This window comes from Halichoerus grypus, chromosome X (assembly GCF_964656455.1).
Source record: "Halichoerus grypus chromosome X, mHalGry1.hap1.1, whole genome shotgun sequence".
NCBI classification, from domain to species: Eukaryota; Metazoa; Chordata; class Mammalia; order Carnivora; family Phocidae; genus Halichoerus; species Halichoerus grypus.
In genome coordinates this window covers 93535108-93553457 of record NC_135727.1, presented here as the reverse complement: position 1 = coordinate 93553457, position 18350 = coordinate 93535108, and the positions used below count along the sequence as shown (strand labels likewise).

The 18350-nt window shown below is 35.2% G+C and overlaps 1 protein-coding gene across 10 annotated transcripts in view; it reads left to right on the top strand.

The window, feature by feature from the left end:
• KDM6A (lysine demethylase 6A) overlaps window positions 1–18350 on the top strand; it is a 201420-nt gene that overhangs the window by 136734 nt on the left and 46336 nt on the right. For 4 of the 10 annotated variants that reach the window (XR_013444622.1, XM_078064293.1, XM_078064292.1 and 1 more), the window contains 9 exons: window positions 1410–1503; window positions 4281–4407; window positions 9516–9614; window positions 9758–9977; window positions 10536–10670; window positions 11123–11278; window positions 11840–11935; window positions 12889–12990; window positions 13662–14057. Coding sequence is in view for 9 of the 10 variants with exons in the window: in XM_078064293.1 (XP_077920419.1) it covers window positions 1410–1503; window positions 4281–4407; window positions 9516–9614; window positions 9758–9977; window positions 10536–10670; window positions 11123–11278; window positions 11840–11935; window positions 12889–12990; window positions 13662–14057 (1425 nt within the window). In the remaining variant the exon portion in view is untranslated. The remainder of the gene's footprint in view (window positions 1–1409; window positions 1504–4280; window positions 4408–9515; window positions 9615–9757; window positions 9978–10535; window positions 10671–11122; window positions 11279–11839; window positions 11936–12888; window positions 12991–13661; window positions 14058–18350) is intronic. The other 6 variants (XM_078064296.1, XM_078064294.1, XM_078064295.1 and 3 more) reach the window with 6 other exon arrangements.

Here is an 18350-nt window from a genome sequence, read left to right as displayed (position 1 = left end):
TAATTGAACTGATGAGTAAAAGTTTATATAGTAACTTCTGTTAATCTTAATGGCCAGTTCTTTCAGATCTTTACTGTGTTCACATACTGTATTCAAGTAGCACCTTATTTGTTTCTGTAGCTCTTCGCTTATCCCATTTGATCCTTAGAACAACTCCAGATAGAAAGATTGGGTATTAGCTCTGTTTTATGGATGTTGAATCATAGTTTTAGTGATTTGCCTGAGGATCCTACAGCTAATTTTGTATTTGTACCTATGGTTTTTTTTTAAATTTTATTTATTTATTTTTATTTATTTTTTTTAAGATTTTATTTATTTATTTGAGAGAGAGAGAGAGAATGAGTGAGAGGGAGAGAGAGCACAAGCCAGCTGGGGTGGGGGGGAGAGGCAGAGGGAGAGGGAGAAGCAGACTCCTTGCTGAGCAAGGAGCCCAGTGCGGGACTCGATCCCAGAACTCTGGGATCATGACCTGAGCTGAAGGCAGACACAACCGACTGAGCCACCCAGGCACTCCCCTACCTATGTTTTTTTTTTTGAGAAGAATTTGTTTGCTCAGGCAGCTATGGACTATTGCTGATAATGAATAAAAGCCACTTCAATCCATTGTTCTGCTGAGTATGTTTTAAAGGTAATATTTAGGAGGTTTTCTTTTGTTGACTTACCCTTTTCTCCCCTTCCCCTTTTTCTTGGAGGAGCTGTCTTAAGCTTTATAACTGTAGCAATAATGGGTTTCTGTCACTTGGGGGACGGGACTGTGGGTAAATGGTTTCATTTAGAGATTTGCCTATGGAACCTTAAGTGTTGTGAACGCTGTTACTCTGTAAGTATGGGAGGTTTGGTATCTTTAAAGTCATACATATTATAAATTTTTTCCACAGGATATATACCAGTACCTTTAAACTTAGATTTTAACTAATTTTGCACTTATATTTTTAAAAACATTTTTGGTGTATACTCTGTTGTTTATATTTAGTTGCTTGGGAACTTGGTGTTTCTAGGTACAGAGATTATGCACTTGGAGGTAGAATATTTCTCTAGCTTCATCAGTGTTACATAATAAAGATGAAATTATTTGTTATTAAATAAGTTGAGATGATTTTAACAATTGAGATTTGGCAAATTCTTAAAAGGGCATATTTTAATACTTTATTGTATTGAATGTTTACTGGTATTAGTTACTCTGAAACATGGACCTATTATCCACAACGGTCTAGTGTTAAAGGAACATTCCGTAATGGAATTAGCACTTTCTTCTTTCAGTTGGTTGTAAGAAATATGCTAAAGTATCAGGATTATGTAGTAAATCTTTTTTCTTTTTTAGTATTATGTAGTAAATCTTAATATATGCGCTAATTCTTCAAAGATACCAATTTTATTTTTGTTTAAATCTCTTTTCTTCTGCTTTTTAGAGGAAGTATCATTCTGCAAAGGAAGCTTATGAACAACTTTTGCAGACGGAAAACCTTTCTGCACAAGTAAAGGCAACTGTCTTACAACAGTTAGGTATGTAATAGTGTACATTTAGTGTATTATAAGTATTTCTCTTTATGATTTTTACATGTCAGGGATGGCAAATATGTGGCTCATGTATTCTATTCTTTTTCCTTCTTTTACCCAGAGTTGATAGAATTAATCTGAACCGAGCATATTTCCACCTTTTGCCAAACATTGTCCATCTCATTTCAGTTCTTCAGTGTAGCTAGTCCTTTTAAATTCTCAGAATTATTCTCTAGTACTTAACCTATGGGTGAAGGGGGTTGAATACTTCCTTTGTGCCAGATATGCTTAGCACTGAATGAAGTTAAATGATTTGTCTAAAGTCACTTGGTGGTTGGTGAGCTTGCTTTCATAGCTCTGTCAGTAATATTAACTAAAACATTTCATCTAAAAGTTGTGGAACATCTAACAGTATAGTGTTTTTGTACACATGCAATATTCTAGTCTAATGTTAAAGATGAAGAAACATAGCCATTTGGATGTAATATGTCACTGTGACCAAGAAGATAGTGATTGAGTTCCTTACATTTTGTTTTGTTGTGTAGTTATTGAGTCATGTTTCTTGTATGTATGTGTTATTTGGGTTTTTCCCCCCAGCTTTTGTTTATTTGTTTTTGGTCTGGGCAAATAATTTATTCTTTAATTTTTAACCAATGTGTAGTAATATGAATATTTTCATAATGTGACTTTTTATATAATTTTAAAGTCATTTAAGCCTAGATTTTATCACTGATCTTCATGATATTGATACCTATCATATGATTAATTACACAAAATGAGCACATTGCCTTAATATAAAACTTTTGTTTTTAGCTTTGTTTTTAATTTCATCTCTGGTTAGAATTTTACTTGAGTTATCCATACTTTTAAAAATTGTGGAAGTATTTGAATATTTTTTTAATAAGTTTACAGATCATGTTTGAGTTTTGTGAATTTGTATCTTTAAATTAAAACAAGTTTATCCCTCTCTGTCCCTCCTCTACTCACATGCGCACAGGCTCTCTCTCACTCAAATAAATAAATGAAATCTTAAAAAAAATTTAAAACAAGCTTACTAGTACAGTAAAGAAAGGTTTTGTGTCCTTAAGTAAAAAGAACAAAGTGGTGCCTTTAGCATAAGGCAGCTTACTCATTCAGCTAATTTATGCATTTTAGCTGCAGTGAAGAGTATGTCAGTAGCAAAAATGCATACACCTTTTAAATTTAGGAAATAGATTGAAATAGTTTTGGATTATGTCTGAATCACCTGTCGTCTTTGGCATTGGCTTACCATATTTCAGAGTGTGTAAGTATAATAAACTTTTCATGCTTTTGAACAGAAAAATACCTCTCCTAATTAAGTCTGACTTATGCCTGCACATCAGTCCTTCCTACTTGCTTGTCACTGCTGCTTAAGCAGCTCCTTTTAGAGCTTGTTTCTCTAGGTTCCATTCTTACTAGTAATAGGGGATAATGGAGGAACAGATGAATAAACGTAAATGTGTGATTGATGTGTATTTCCATAAAATATAGTAACTCAGTCTCCTTGAAATATCTTTTGGAGCACAGCAACTATAATAAATGTCAGAAAATAAGGGTCCTTATTTATTTTGTATAATACGGACTATATACAAAGAACAGAGCTGATTTTATGCACTTGAATTGATCCACAACTGAAATATGATTTCCCCAGCAAATTAAACCAAATTATTCCTGTGTGTCTTAAAGGTTTTAGAATACATTATTCCATGATCCAATCTTTTGATTGCTTACATAGCCCTTTCCTTTCCTTTCCTTTCCTTTCCGTTTCCAACTGTTTTGATATACCTATACATAGTGAAATGAATAGTATTGTCAAGCTAATCAACAGATCCATCTCCTCACATAGTTACCATTTGTTTGTGTGTGGTCGGAGCACCCAAAACCTACTCTCTCAGCAAATTTCCAGTATATATTACAATATTATTAACTACAGTCATTCTGCTGTGCATTACTCTCTAGACTTACTCATCCTACATAACTGCAACTTTGTACCCTTAGACCAGTATCTCCCCATTTCCCCTACCTCCCCATTCCTGGTAATCACCATTCTAATATCTGCTTCTATGTATTCAGCTTTTTGAGATTCTGCATACAATTGAGATTATGCACTATTATGCACAATCTAAATTTATTTATTAAACATTTGTGGTACGCATTTTATACCATTTTTATTTACACCATTTGAATATTTTTTAAATAATTGTCGAATGCTTTATAGTTTTTATTTTAGATAAGTTGTGAACATATGTGGCCAATGCCAGTGAGGTAGGGTTATATGTGTGTGTTGTACTCTGAGCTATCATTGATTAAATAGTCTTAATATTTATTCCTTGGAAATAAACATTGTGTTAATAGACTGTCTTGGAGAGTCTTAAAATGTACATAAAGTTTTACATAGAGCACTGAATAAGATTGAACATCTTTATATGCTTTGTTTCATAACTTGGAATTTTTTCAAATACCAAAATTAGAAAAGAGGAACTATAGTTTGTAATCTACTAAGTGTTAAATCAGTGCTTAATATCGTTTCATTTTCTCTGGAATAAAGTTCTTTATAGGTTTGACTGTACCTTCCTGTGAGAAACAGACTTCCTTATAATCAGAATTGGCAGTTCTAAATTTTGGGGATGTGTATGCCAGACTAAATGAATAAGTTGACTGAAAAAAGAATATTTTTACTTACGTGTTTTCTGCTTAGTATTCTTAAAATCTGAAGAACAATTAAGTCATTTAGGTAAATACTTTTTAATCATTTACTATAGGTTGGATGCATCACACTGTGGATCTTCTGGGAGATAAAGCCACCAAGGAAAGCTATGCTATTCAGTATCTCCAGAAGTCCTTGGAAGCAGATCCTAATTCTGGCCAGTCCTGGTATTTCCTTGGAAGGTGAGACTATTCTTAAGTTTTGCTTTTGTTTATTCCACCTAAGAGATTTGAATTATGAGCTAAAAATATTTGTTTACATTTATAAGCTGATCAGTGTATTTTCCTTTTTAAATATATTATCACACAGATTTCTGGGAGTTAAATAAAAGAAAACTTCTGAGTGTGGTAGTTTCCTCACAGCATAATCTGCTCTACTGGGACATTTCTCATTTTGCTTGTTGGATTTTCATTTGACATGAATTATTGCTGGTTTTTAAAAAGTCTTATCAGATAGTAGTTCTTCATTCTAGTATTTAAATGCCCTTTCTTCTGATTTCTAGTATTTTCTTTATATGTCTATTTAACAGAACAGAATTAATTTCTTATTCTGCCTAGTGACCACCAGTAGCCAATGGGACCTTGCTATTTGTGATTTGGAATAATGATATATACATTAGAATGGACATAATTTGATTAATAGTAGGTCTCAAATCAGTTCTACTTGACATCTCACAGTGAGAAAGTGGATACATGATTAGTGGATTTGTTGGAAAGGAGAAAGTGACATATAATGAAAATAGTTTTCTGCAAGTCTATAAACTTTTCTCTGTACTTCAAATGCCGAAATTGTGCTTACTGATTATCTGAAATATATCTTATGTATATGTATCTGATAGATCATATTTTGGGGCCATTATTAGATTGTATTTTGTTTCCTAACTGGTTTTAGCTTTTGTGGTATGGTGGAAAGATCAGTGTACTAGGAGTTGAGAGACTTGGATTCAAGTCTTGGTTAGGCTAATATATGTGGAATCATGGGTGGCGCAGTTAAACTTTTTGATGCTTCAATTTTCTTTTAACCTATTAAATAAGAGGATTATGTTAGATCGTTGGTTTTCATAGGGGACTATTTTGGCCCAGAGGGGACATTTTATAATGTGTGGAAATACTTGGTTATCACAACTATGGGGAATGCTACAGGCATCTAGTGGGACAGCCCTCTAGGACAAAAAATTACCTGACCCAAAATGTCAGTAGTGCTGAGGTTGAGAGACCCTGGTTATAGATTATCTGTTAGGTACCTTCTCACCCTGAAGGTTTCAATTTTATGATTTCTTTTGAAATTATCCTATTTTGTTTTAATTTTAAGCTCTTTTGAGTTTTCCATAAATCACATTAAGTTTTAGTATTTTGTATGATTTCATTTTTCCTTTAAATTTAGCAAAGTGTTTCTATGAGATGGAGTAATACTAAGATTTAAAAAAAATTTTTTTTGATTAGTCATTAATAATGTACAATAAGAGTTGGCTGGGAAGGTACCTATTTTTAGCAGAAATTTTCTAATACCTTCCAAGGCTTTATAAAATAATCTAATTTGGGTTGCTCACTAGTAAAGCTTAAGAGTCCAAACTTTGTCTTTCTCTTTCACTGAAGATATTTGGGAGCAGAAACTGGATCTTACCATCTTTGTATATTCTCGCCTAGCAAAGTGGCTATTCAATAAATGGAATAAATGAACTGACTGAACACTATTTGTGTTTAAAGCTAGCCCCATTGCTAGTGTTAGTGTTGCACAGTGGGAGGCTTCATACAGGGACTGGGAAGGAGGTCCAGCACTAGAAAGTAGGGGCTGCCTAGTCATCGCCTCTAGTGTTAACATTATATATGAAAATTTATTTTAATATAGGTTAAAAGGCATGTGTACCAGACATTATTTTCCTTTTGACCTAAAATAAAGATTAGTAGTTTAATACAATACAGTAGTGTTGATTGTCTTTTTAGTATACTTTAAAAAAAAAATTCTAGGCATTTAAACATCTAAAATTACTATTTTAGTAATGCTGTAATTTTCAGCTCAGTGAGCAGTATTCCACAGGAGGGTTGTTTTTTTTGTTTGTTTTTTGTTTTTTTTTTTTTTAATTTTAGTTAACTGACTTTACATTTTAAGCCACTGAGATGCTTTTATTTGAATCTTTTCAGATAAAATTTTCCATATATACAACATGCTTTACGATTTCTCAAATAAAGGATACTTACCTCAGTTTAATTTGTTTTGGAGTTCAACATTATCATGTTAGATGTTCATTATTTTTTATCCGTAATAACATAATTCGACGATTGTTTTAGATTTTTTTCATTGATGTTTACTTTTTTTTGACCTCCTTTCACTGCCTTCTGATGTGTTGCTTCTAATCCTTTTTGTTGTGAGAAAATTTTTATAAATAATATATATTTTAAAAGTTAATTAAAGCTCTGAATGGAGACCTCAAGTGTCAGTAAGCAGCTTTGGGATTTGATGACCCTAATATTTCTAAGGCTTTTTATTACTTACCTTTGCATTCAGGTCTGTGTTGAAGATGTCATTTGGCATGTGTGTATCATAATACAGGGGTAATGTGGTAATGCTCTTATACTGGTACTGATCACTGACATTGTTAGCACAGAACTATAGAATGTTAGAGCTGGGAGGGACCAGGGAGGTCACCTGCTTCACTCTGTAAACCTGTCATTTTACAGATACAGAAAGTGAGTTCAGAGGAGGAAAATGTTTTGTCCAAGGTCACAGTCACACAGGTAAACTAAATCAGAATAGGAACTAGAGCCTAGGTTCACTCATTGCTTTTTCAGAGACACAAGGCTGTCTCAGGGGAACTTAGTTAAGTTTTATTAGAGGAAAAGTGGTTGGTGGTTGGACTGGGACATCTGCATTTGGGCACATTGGTTTCCTACTTTGACTTTGTAGGAATGGAATGTGAAAACATTGGTTGGGGAATTACTGCTTATTCCTCTCAGTGGTTAGGTAAATTTGTCTGTAAATCTGAGATTTGGCTTTGATTTAACAACAACAAACAGAATGTGTTTTCTACTATCTGTTAAGCATTCCCTTCCTTTGTGGTATCTGTCCCTATTTGGCATTGTCCTGAATTCTCCCTTTGTAAAAGTTTGCAGGCGCGCTCTGACACGGCCCCCTCTGTCTCAGTCACTGACATTTCTTATTGCCCAATCCATAAGATTAGTGATTCCTTAGGCTTATTTTCACCTCTCCCTTGTAGTCGTCCTATGTTCTTAAACCCTCTCTTCTGTGTGGATGAATTCCAAATCTAGATCTCTATATTTCAAGGTATTAAATTTCAGGACCACATCTCTTATTTTTTACCTAACATTATCCATTTTAGTGTTCTCACCTCACATCAAAGTAAGCATATTTCAAACCTCATATTCTTTTCCAAACCATCTCCTCTCCTTTTAGTTTTGCCAATGAGGTCACTTTTTATTTATTTATTTTTTTAAACTCTCTTTGCTCAGGCTTAAGTCTGAGTTATCCCACCCCTCCCCTCCCCGCCATGGATATCTGATCAGTTGGTCACAGAGTCTTTATCTGTCTTTTTGGTTTACTATTTCTCCCTTCTTTTCCTTTCTTGCCATTTTCATTACTTTTACCCTAATTTTGGCCTGTTCCAAGCCAGTGAGTATAGCTGCCTTCTTTTTTACTGTCCATAATTTATTTTCCTTTCAGTTTATCCCTACACATTGTTAGCAGATTAATATTCCTGTAAAGTGCTTTCGTGGTGCCATTTCTCTTGTTAGAAGACCAAAAACTTCAGGTTATCCTTGGGCTGGATTTATAATTCTCTACTCTTTGTATCTGTGCTGTCTTCTATACATTAGGTTTTGCTCATACTGTTCAAACAACATTTTGAAATGCCTTCTCTCATCTTCTCTGTCTGAATCAGTGGTTCCCAGACTTTTGGATTACATGAATCAGTAAAATTTCAAAGAATAATTATGAGGATCTAAATATGCTATTTGGGCACGTAAAAACATTTAAGGATTTTTTGCTGTTGGGGCGCCTAGGTGGCTCAGTCGTTAAGTGTCTGCCTTCTGCTTAGGTCTTGGTCCCAGGGTCCTGAGATAGAGCCCCGCATCGGGCTCCCTGCTCTGCGGGAAGCCTGCTTCTCCCTCTCCTACTCCCTCTGCTTGTGTTCCCTCTCTCGCTGTCTCTCTCTCTGTCAAATAAATAAATAAAAATCTTTAAAAAAACAATTTTTTTTGAGGTTTACTCAGTTGTATTTCAAAATAAGTCAGTTGCAATGTAAGTATTAATTAGTTTAATGGAAAATTTATGTAAGTATATGTTATCTTTCCATTTTATTTTCATGGCCAAATTGCCATATATTGGCTGATAATTGATAATCACAGCTGTAAACTATATGCATCTATACATACTCAAATTCCTTAGTGTTACCCTTCCCTTTCTTGCTTTTCCTAAATCCTGTAGTGTGTATTTTGGTGTCTTCTACCCTAAATTCTCTTCTACCCTAAATTCTCAGAACAGTTCTTGTCTGTGTCAGCCATATGATAATGGCATCATGACATTTGTAATGTGCCTTCAGTCCTCAACTAAATTGTAAGCTCCTTGAAGGCAGGGACTGGGTTCTGTTTTTTCTTTTTTCCTTAGTGCCAAGCACTAAGAAGATAATTTCTATATAGTTATAGTTTCAGCTGCTGCTCTGTTTCCATCCAGTACATCTGCATTAAGAAAATGACAGGTCCTTGAAACTTTAATCATACCTTGTTACCCTTAAATGTCGTGAAATATTGCACTCACCTTATTATTACTGTTTTTGATAGTTAGCTTGATTTTACCTGCATCTTAATGTTTGTATTTTTTACGAATTACAGAATGATTGAGCTCATGGTTATTATTTAGGAAAGGAGAACTGAAATCTGATTCAGCAAATCTTACCAGCATAGAATGGTTTTCTTGGTTTTTAACTCTGTGTTCGTACTGAATGTAAGCTATATAAATAGATAAAGCTATTTAAGTGGAATGGCACGTGTGCATGTGTGTGCATGTGTGCGCTTTCAACTCTCTATGATATTGAAGTAATATGGCCTTTAATTATTTTAATATTGTTCATTAATGCAGCGTGCTTTAGCACTTATCAGATAAACTACAATATAGTTCACTGAATGGTTAATTATAATGTACATTATAATTTTATATATATATACACATTCACAGAAATTTGTAAGCTTATTAGGATTTTTTATTTGCCTTGAAGTTTTTCAGAAAATTAATCAGTATTAATGGAATTGTCTGGATTTTTTTTCCCCTCCCCTCTCAGGTGCTATTCAAGTATTGGGAAAGTTCAGGATGCCTTTATATCTTACAGGCAGTCTATTGATAAATCAGAAGCAAGTGCAGATACATGGTGTTCAATAGGGTAAGACGTTATATAAAAATAATGGTCTTATACTTGATATACAACTGTTGCATAACATGTAATGTACTTAGTAGTTAATAACACTTGAGAAGCTAAGTAGTTTTCTTAGTTGACCTATTTTTTTTCTGACTTTCTCTTTCTAGCGTGCTATATCAGCAGCAAAATCAGCCTATGGATGCTTTACAGGCTTATATTTGTGCTGTACAATTGGACCATGGCCATGCTGCAGCCTGGATGGACCTAGGCACACTCTACGAATCCTGCAACCAGCCTCAGGATGCCATTAAATGCTACTTAAATGCAACCAGAAGCAAAAGTTGTAGTAATACCTCTGCACTTGCAGCACGAATTAAGTATTTACAGGTAAAACTTTTAAATAGCAGTTTTTTAAAGGCACATGTTTCCCCATGACACTCAGGCAGGAGGCGGGTGGCTGGAAAGTTTGTCTAGTTGTGTTTTGATGTCTATAATTTGTTTCCATATTTTGTAAACATACCATAGCTTGTAATATTATTTTACTTTTCATTTTAAGTAAGATATGCAGTATTTAAAAGATGCTCTTTTGCACATTTACTGTTGATGCATATTAATTTACATAATTTTTTTCTATGTGCTGTCTACATTTTTAAGTTGTCATAGCATTTTAGAGAAAAGAACACAAACACTGTCTTTCACTCTTGCTTGGAGTTTCATGAGAAGACAGCTATGAGAACTCTGATAACAGAGCTCAGCTTTGTTTTAATTCTCACAAAGGTTTATATTCCGGTTACCCTCTTTATACTTAGTATCTTTCTGAAACCCCAAATTAAGAATCTATTTTCTTTTAAAAACAATTAGTTATAGCATTTAGGAAGATTTAGTGGACTTGCTCTTACTCAAGTAGGCTTGTGTTAAATTTGCTTTTTACATAATTTTTCCTAGGCTCAGTTGTGTAACCTTCCACAAGGTAGTCTACAGAATAAAACTAAATTACTTCCTAGTATTGAGGAGGCGTGGAGCCTACCAATCCCCGCAGAGCTTACCTCCAGGCAGGGTGCCATGAACACAGCACAGCAGGTGAGAAGTTGGGTTATGTTCTGCAGGTGCCCAGCTTTAAGGGTTCTTTTCAATCTGTAGTGGTCAAGCGTATTTTACTAAGTACAGGAGGCTTTTATTAATGAAAAGCCTTTTGCTGTAATTGCGAAGGGAATCTAGATATTCAAAATAAAACTCCCTCTGATATGGGAAGAAATTTTGGGGTGCCAATTTAGAACCTTTGTGCATTTTCATGATTTTGAAGGAGATTTCTTAAAATAATGCTGCAGTGGTTTGTTTAATTTTTAAAGCAGTTTTTCAAAGGAAGGTACACATTCCTCCATTGATGATTCATTTGATTTTGATTTTCAATAATTGCAATCAGCGATGTCCACATAGCTTTGAAAATATGCAGTTTGTAAAGTTTTATAATTTGAAGGAATGAACTAAGAATATATAGAACCCTATTTTTGTCTTCCTTCTGTGATTCTTAGGCATGTAAACCTCATCATCCAAATACTGAACCTGTAGTAGGCCTCAGTCAAACACCAATTTCACAGCAATCCTTGCCACTACACATGATTCCTTCTAGCCAAGTAGATGACCTGTCCAGTCCTGCCAAGAGGAAAAGAACATCTAGTCCAACAAAGGTATATGTTTTAGAGAAATAGAAAAATCCCAGTCAAAAAGGAAACTCCCAACTGCCCTGAACTTGTGCAGTTTGACTGTCTCCTGTCCTTTATATTAAATCTGTGGACATCAAAGAGTGAAAGGTTTGAGTTTTTCTATCCCAAATTCTTAGCATCATATTAAATATAGAAAGTAGGGATAAATTTGCATTCATCAAATCATTTTATTCATCTCCCTGCCGTTAAGATCTCAACACACTTTTCATCATCACTTTCTCCTGACATTGAGATAAATTTATTGTTGGATCTAGTGGACAGTGTGGTATTTAGGTTAGCCATTTGGGCCATAGTTTAGGGGTGGGCCTTTTTGGGTGGCTTATTAAAGAATCAATATTTTTGTTTTAAATTTATGATTTCCCAAATTTATTATGCATGTAATTTAAAAGAATTTAATGTCATAACTTTTTTATATGTAATATTCCAATTCATAAGTCATTTGGCCTTCATTAGTCATTATTGTTAACTCCATGGATTTAACCAAATATTCTTTAATTTTTTTTTTTTTTTATCAATTTTCCTCAGAATACTTCTGATAATTGGAGTAGTGGCCATGCAGTGTCACATCCTCCAGTACAGCAACAAGCTCATTCGTGGTGTTTGACACCACAGAAATTACAGGTATGTAAGATACGCTTTTGACAGATTGTTTTTCCTCTTGAAAAAGAGTACAAGCAGTACACCTCAAATTTTTAAGTATTCTTAAAGTTGAGTGGCAGTAAATCCAATTAATATACACATAAGCAAAATGAACCCACTTTTATCAGAGTAATGGGATACTTTATTCTTGATTTTTTTCACTTATTTTTAGTTTTATTTTTAAACAGGCACTATATTCACATGCTTCAGACTGCATCAGTATGATTATAGGCTATATAAAGTAAATTCTCCTTCCAGTTCCTGCTCCTACCCACTTAGTTCTCCTTCTAACAGCCAGTCCATGTTATTAGTTTACCTACCTTTCCTGAGATGGCATGCATGTACAAGCAAATATGCATCCTCCTTCTCTCTCATGTTATTTTTCTCCTTTTTTACACAAATGGTAGAATGCTATATATATATTGATGATAATGTATTTTTACAGACTTTTCCATGTCAGTACGTAAAGAGCTTCTTTGTTCTTTTATGGCTACAGCATATTTATTTATGTAGATGTCACACGTTTATTTAAGCAGAGCATTAGGTTTGGATAGTCAGGCTGTCTTCATACTTTTTCTGTTCCAAACAGTGCTGCTTTGAGTGTACTTGACATGATGCATTTTTAAGCTTAAAGAACTTTCTTTCTGTGTGAATACCAAAAACTACTGTATTGACAAGTAAAATTTTATGCCCATTTGTCTCAAATATCACATTATAGTAAACCTCTTTAGATGAGTGTTTATTTCTTACTCTCTCAAACTTTTTAAAGGGCTTCATCTTGGGGTTGATTGCTGTTGATCAGGAATCCGTATCTTTGACTAGATAGCGGTTCTGAGTTGGTGTAGTCATTTCAGGACAAGGTTGCTTAGAATAGTGAGCTTGAGCTGGTTTCTTAGATATGCCTTTGACTGTATTCTCCTTTCTTCTTCTTCTAGCACTTGGAACAGCTCCGTGCAAATAGAAATAACTTAAATCCAGCACAGAAACTGATGCTGGAACAGCTGGAAAGTCAGTTTGTCTTAATGCAGCAACACCAAGTGTGTATAGCATTTTTTTCCCCTAAAATTTGTTAGCATTTTGAGTATTTTTCTTGACTAAAACATCCTTTTAGAGCATGTTCATGCCCACTTCTTTCTGCCAGTATTTGGTGGAATTTAGTAATCTTCTTGCTTCTTAAAATACTAATAATGGACAGAGATTTTTAGATAAAAATAGCTGTAAATTTAATTTTGAGCACAAGAGTTGGTATTTTGTTACTTATTTACATGCCATTTTGCCTGTGTTCTAAGGGTTATTTATATTATTTAATACTTAACAAGCTATCCTAAACTGAGGTGAGGTTCTTTTCTTCAGGACTCGTTTAGTTTGGAGGATCTGGCATGTAAATAAAATAGAATGAAAATTTGAGATCCCCTGTTTTCTGCTTGGGGAAAAGACCTATAAATTCTAGTTTTCATAATTTTCAGCTGCTTTCTTTTGTCTTTACTGAAGGGATGTTTCTCAAAACAGATTTCTGCTTTTCTGAGGGAGCTAATCTAAATACAAATAAACACAGTTTCTTGTTTTTTAAAAAGTGTGTATTTTTCAACCTAGAGAAATTAAATGTTAGAGTAAAATCAGAGATTACCTGGTTGCACACCTTCATATTCTGGTTCTCTACCTTTTGGGCCACACAAGCAGCATTTATTTTTCATTTGCTTTTTGACAGATGAGACAAACAGGAGTTGCACAGGTACGAGCTACTGGAATTCCTAATGGGCCAACAGCTGACTCATCACTGCCTACAAACTCAGTCTCTGGCCAGCAGCCCCAGCTTGCTCTGACCAGAGTGCCTAGCGTCTCTCAGCCTGGAGTCCGCCCTGCCTGCCCTGGGCAGCCTTTGGCCAACGGACCCTTTTCTACAGGCCATGTTCCCTGTAGCACATCAAGAACGCTGGGGAGTACAGACACTATTTTGATAGGCAATAATCACATAACAGGAAGTGGAAGTAATGGAAACGTGCCTTACCTGCAGAGAAACGCACTCACTCTACCTCATAACCGCACAAACCTGACCAGCAGCGCAGAGGAGCCGTGGAAAAACCAACTATCTAACTCCACTCAGGTAATAGAAGGACTAGCTGCATTGTTGGCTCCTCACATAATAGTTGTCTTTATTTGGTTTTACGCATTTTGAGAGGAAAAAGAAGTTTGAGGAATGTTTTTATAAGCATTTTATAGTACTATAATGTTATTAACTGCATTTTGACTCCCTACACACACACACACACACACACACACACACACACGAGTATATTTTCTTTTCCATTGCAAAATTCTCCCCACACACGCACGCATGGGCACACCCACACAATCTTGGAACTTTCCAAAAGAAGAAAACAGATCATACAGTCCCCCAAAACTTTGTTAATTTACAATGGCATAAACATTTATGTAATGGTACTTAGTTCATTTTTACATATTTTGCCTACTTAAGATCAGGTGCTTATGCTAAGTTTTAGGTATTCACTGTGGTGGGTGAAAAAGACCATTAAAGAAGCAGTTACCATAAATTACTATGAAGCATGACTTTGGTGAAAAGTGCTGCCAGAGTACCTAGGACGGCACATAAACTAAGATGTTAAGAGTCTCCAGAAATTGGAGAATTTAGGAGGGGAGAGAGCTGCTGGTAAAATGTGCCTAGAGTATAGATTATGAAGAGGTAAGGGTGAAATATCAGGCTGAGGAAGGTAGAAAAAGTTGCCTAATTTGTCTTTAAGGCAAAGTGGAGCCACTGAAGTTTTCAAAACAGAATAATGGATTTCATGGACATTATTTCTGTCAAAAATACGTGCCATATTTTACTCAGTTCACTGTTAGACACAATTTCTAAGTTTTTACTTCTAAATATTTACGCGCATAGTTTTTCCTATGTTTTGGATTGTTTCCGTGGAACGGATGTTTCAAAGTGGAACTGAAAGGTCAAAGAGTAAGCATCTAAAAAAAAGTGTTGCCAACACACATTGCCAAATGATTTGTGCTTTTATTAGTCTACTGTAAGAAATATTTGACTTACTGCTGGTTAGCCTTTTATTATTGGTCAAACCAAGATAAGTTCTTTTTCTAAGACTTCTAAGTTTATTCTTAAAGTACTGCTGTTGGTGGGACCATCTCTTCTAGAATGATTAGTAGTTTTATTTATCCTTAAATTTTGAGCACCTACTGTGTCCATGTCCTATTTGAGGCTCTGGGGATAAATCCACAAACAAAAATGTCTTAATTGATGCAGATAAAAAAAAATAGACAAGTAAGCATTATATATAGAACATTAGGTAATGATATATTTAGTTCTCTGGAAAAGTGTATTAGGGGAGCTGGGGAGTACTAGAGATCAGTGGTAGAGGATTCACAGTTATAAATAGGAAGGTCAGGGAAGGCTTCACTGGAAGGTGACATTTGAATAAAGACCTGAAAGAGTTACGGAAGTGAGCCTTAAAGGTATTTGTGATTAGAGTGTTCAAGCCCAAAAAACTAATGATGTAATATATGGTGATTAACATAACATTAAAAAATTAAAAAAAAAAAAAGTGTTCAAGCCCAGGGAGCGGCAAGAAGCAGTAGGCCCTAAGGTAGGAGTGTGTTTTGCATTTTTTGAGGCAAATCAAGGTGACAACCATGGCTGAGTGGGCCCAGCTAAGGGTGAGAAGAGGGGAGGTAAATGTGGTCCAGCTGGAAACAGGCTGTCTGAATCATGTTCAGCCTTGTAGGCCATTATAAGGGTATTGGACTTTATTGTGCATTACATGGGAAACTGTAGGGGGTTTTTGAATGGAGGAGTAACATGATCTGAACTTAGTTTTTAACTAGATCCTCTCTGGTACTCTGGATAGACTAAAGGAGGCAAAGGTAGATATGATGTGACCGATTTGGAGGTTATTGCTGTAAGCCAGGTTAAGAGATTTGGTGGCTAGACCCAGAATGGCAGCAGTAGAAATGGTCAGCTTTTGGGTTCATTTGGAAGGTAGAACTGATGGGATTAGCTGATAGAGTGGGGTGAGAAAGAGAGGAGTCCAAGCTAGCCTGACCCACTTCAAGGGATGGATGAGTCTGGGTGAGCTCACCATGCCAGGGCGGGGGCGTGGGGGAACAGTAGATGGAGGAAAGAACTCAAGACTGCAAGCCTTGAGGCATTCCAGTGTAATAGGTCAGGAAATTGAAGAACTAGCAAAGAAGGCTAGAAGAGTAGTGACCTGTGAGGTAGTAGGAGATCCAGGAGAATGTGAGTAATGTCCTGGAAGCCAAGTGAAGAAAATCTTTCAAGGAGGAAAGCATGATCAAAGTATAAATCATATAGCACTCATTGGCCTAGTAAGGTAAGGACTGGGAATTGACCATCTGAGGTATTTGGTGACATTGCTGCGGCCAGGAAAAACTAAGGGGCACAAGCCAAATCTACCCCATGACCACGACCTGCTTTTGTTACTGTTCTTGTTTTTACAGCCCACAAATGAAGAATGGATTTTCATTTTTAAAGCATTCTTAAAAAAAAAAAAAGAATGTGTAACAGAGACCTATATGGCCCACAAAGCCTAAAATATTTTCTGTGTGACACTTTACAGAAAACATTTGGATGAGAACAATTTCAGTGGATTGGTGGGGGCAAAAGCCTAACTGTAGTTGGCTTCAACATAAAACGGAAAAAGAAATTGAAAGCAATAAATGGTAGACAGTTCCAACACAGATACTTTAGTCACGTGGGCTGTGTACTGCACAGTGCCGGGGTGCCATCCCCATAGATCATGACATAAAAAGGAAGGAGAGGAACAGGCAACAGCTGAAGGGGAAGTGGGATAAGAGTTGTTTTTTGTTTTAAATTTAAGTTGGGAGAAATCAGAAATTTAAGGGGGGAGGTGAAAGCTAATGGGCAGCGTTCGGTATAGAGGGAGAAATTAACACAGGAGGAAGAGGAGAAAATTGTTAAGAGTAGGTGAGAGGATGGGATTTTGGGGGGGTGGGGGTTCCAGGTTATTCAGCAATAAAGGATTGTTAGAAGGATAACATGAGATGTTTGCTAGAATGCCTATAGTGCTAAGGTATAATTGGCAGCTAATAAATGAAAATCTTTGTTATGATTGTAAATTATGATTCTTTTATTCTTTATTACATCTAATTCCTAGCTTGCTTAGTTGCTTAGATTTCCAGTAAATACTCTCTTAACTCTACTTTGGAAATTTGCTGTCTTTTAAAAACATAATTCCAATGAAAGAACCTTCAGTTTGCAGGCCATGAGGCCTCTCTGTACATGACTGAGTACCAGGTGGCAGAGAGCCGCAGCCTTTGTTTCATGGGTGCCCAGGCCAGTGTCTGCTTTACAATTTAGGTAATGCAATTGGGAAAGGTGTCTAAAAAATGGTTGTTGAGCTGATTCTAGGTCAGAAGTTTCCCAAATGAGGATGCTACATGATCAGTGTAGCTGGGGAGTTTCTATCTCTGGCATTAATATAATTAAAGAGGCTTTTTCAAAAATACTTTTCTCAAGTTATAATGGAAGCTAGACCATTGGATAGACTTGTATGGTATATCTTACCTTTCAGCTTTTCATGATGAGAGGACATAAGAGATCCATATTAATTTACGTTACACTTGTGAAGAATTTATTCAAAGGTATCACTTAAGATAGGAAAATAAAATTACATGAATTGTAGGGGACTGTTCAGCAACTACTCCAAGCAATTTATAGCCTAAAATAGTTGATTTGCAGATAGACATGATGTAATAAAATGGTTAGTTTTTTACTTACCTGTATAACATAATCAGTTTAAGTGATTATCTTCTGAGTAAATATTTGATGATAAATGAAATTTTGACTCAGCCACCCAGACTTTTTCTTAGATAATATTTTAAATATTGATATGCTTGTAAGATTATATTTTTACTTTATGAATGTTTTCATTAAACTTAGAGATTTCATCTTTTAACTACTACTGTTTATGAATTTTGAGTTGCTTAGTCACTTAAAACCAGATGTCATTCCTTTGCATGCTTATTGATGTGTATCAACTTTTCACATTTCTAGTTTTTTTAGTAGATAAGTTTCTTAAATAGAAACATACCATTAGTTTAAGATTTTTAGCTTTAGAAACTAGTTTTAGGGACATGCTTGCTTCTTTTAACTAGATTATGAAATGCAGCCTTTAGTATGTAAATATCTTGTCATCAGCCAAATTCTTATTCCTTTATAGCTTATTACTGACAAATTAAATTTCACCTAAAGTCAGAAGGGCTCCTAACCTTGCTGCTGAAGTAATTTTCAACTCAAAGTGCCACAATCCTAAAATTTTTGCTGGGGTGGAGGGGTCCATTTGTTACTGGGAATGTAAGTTTAAACTATGTTAACATATAATTATGAAAATCTGTA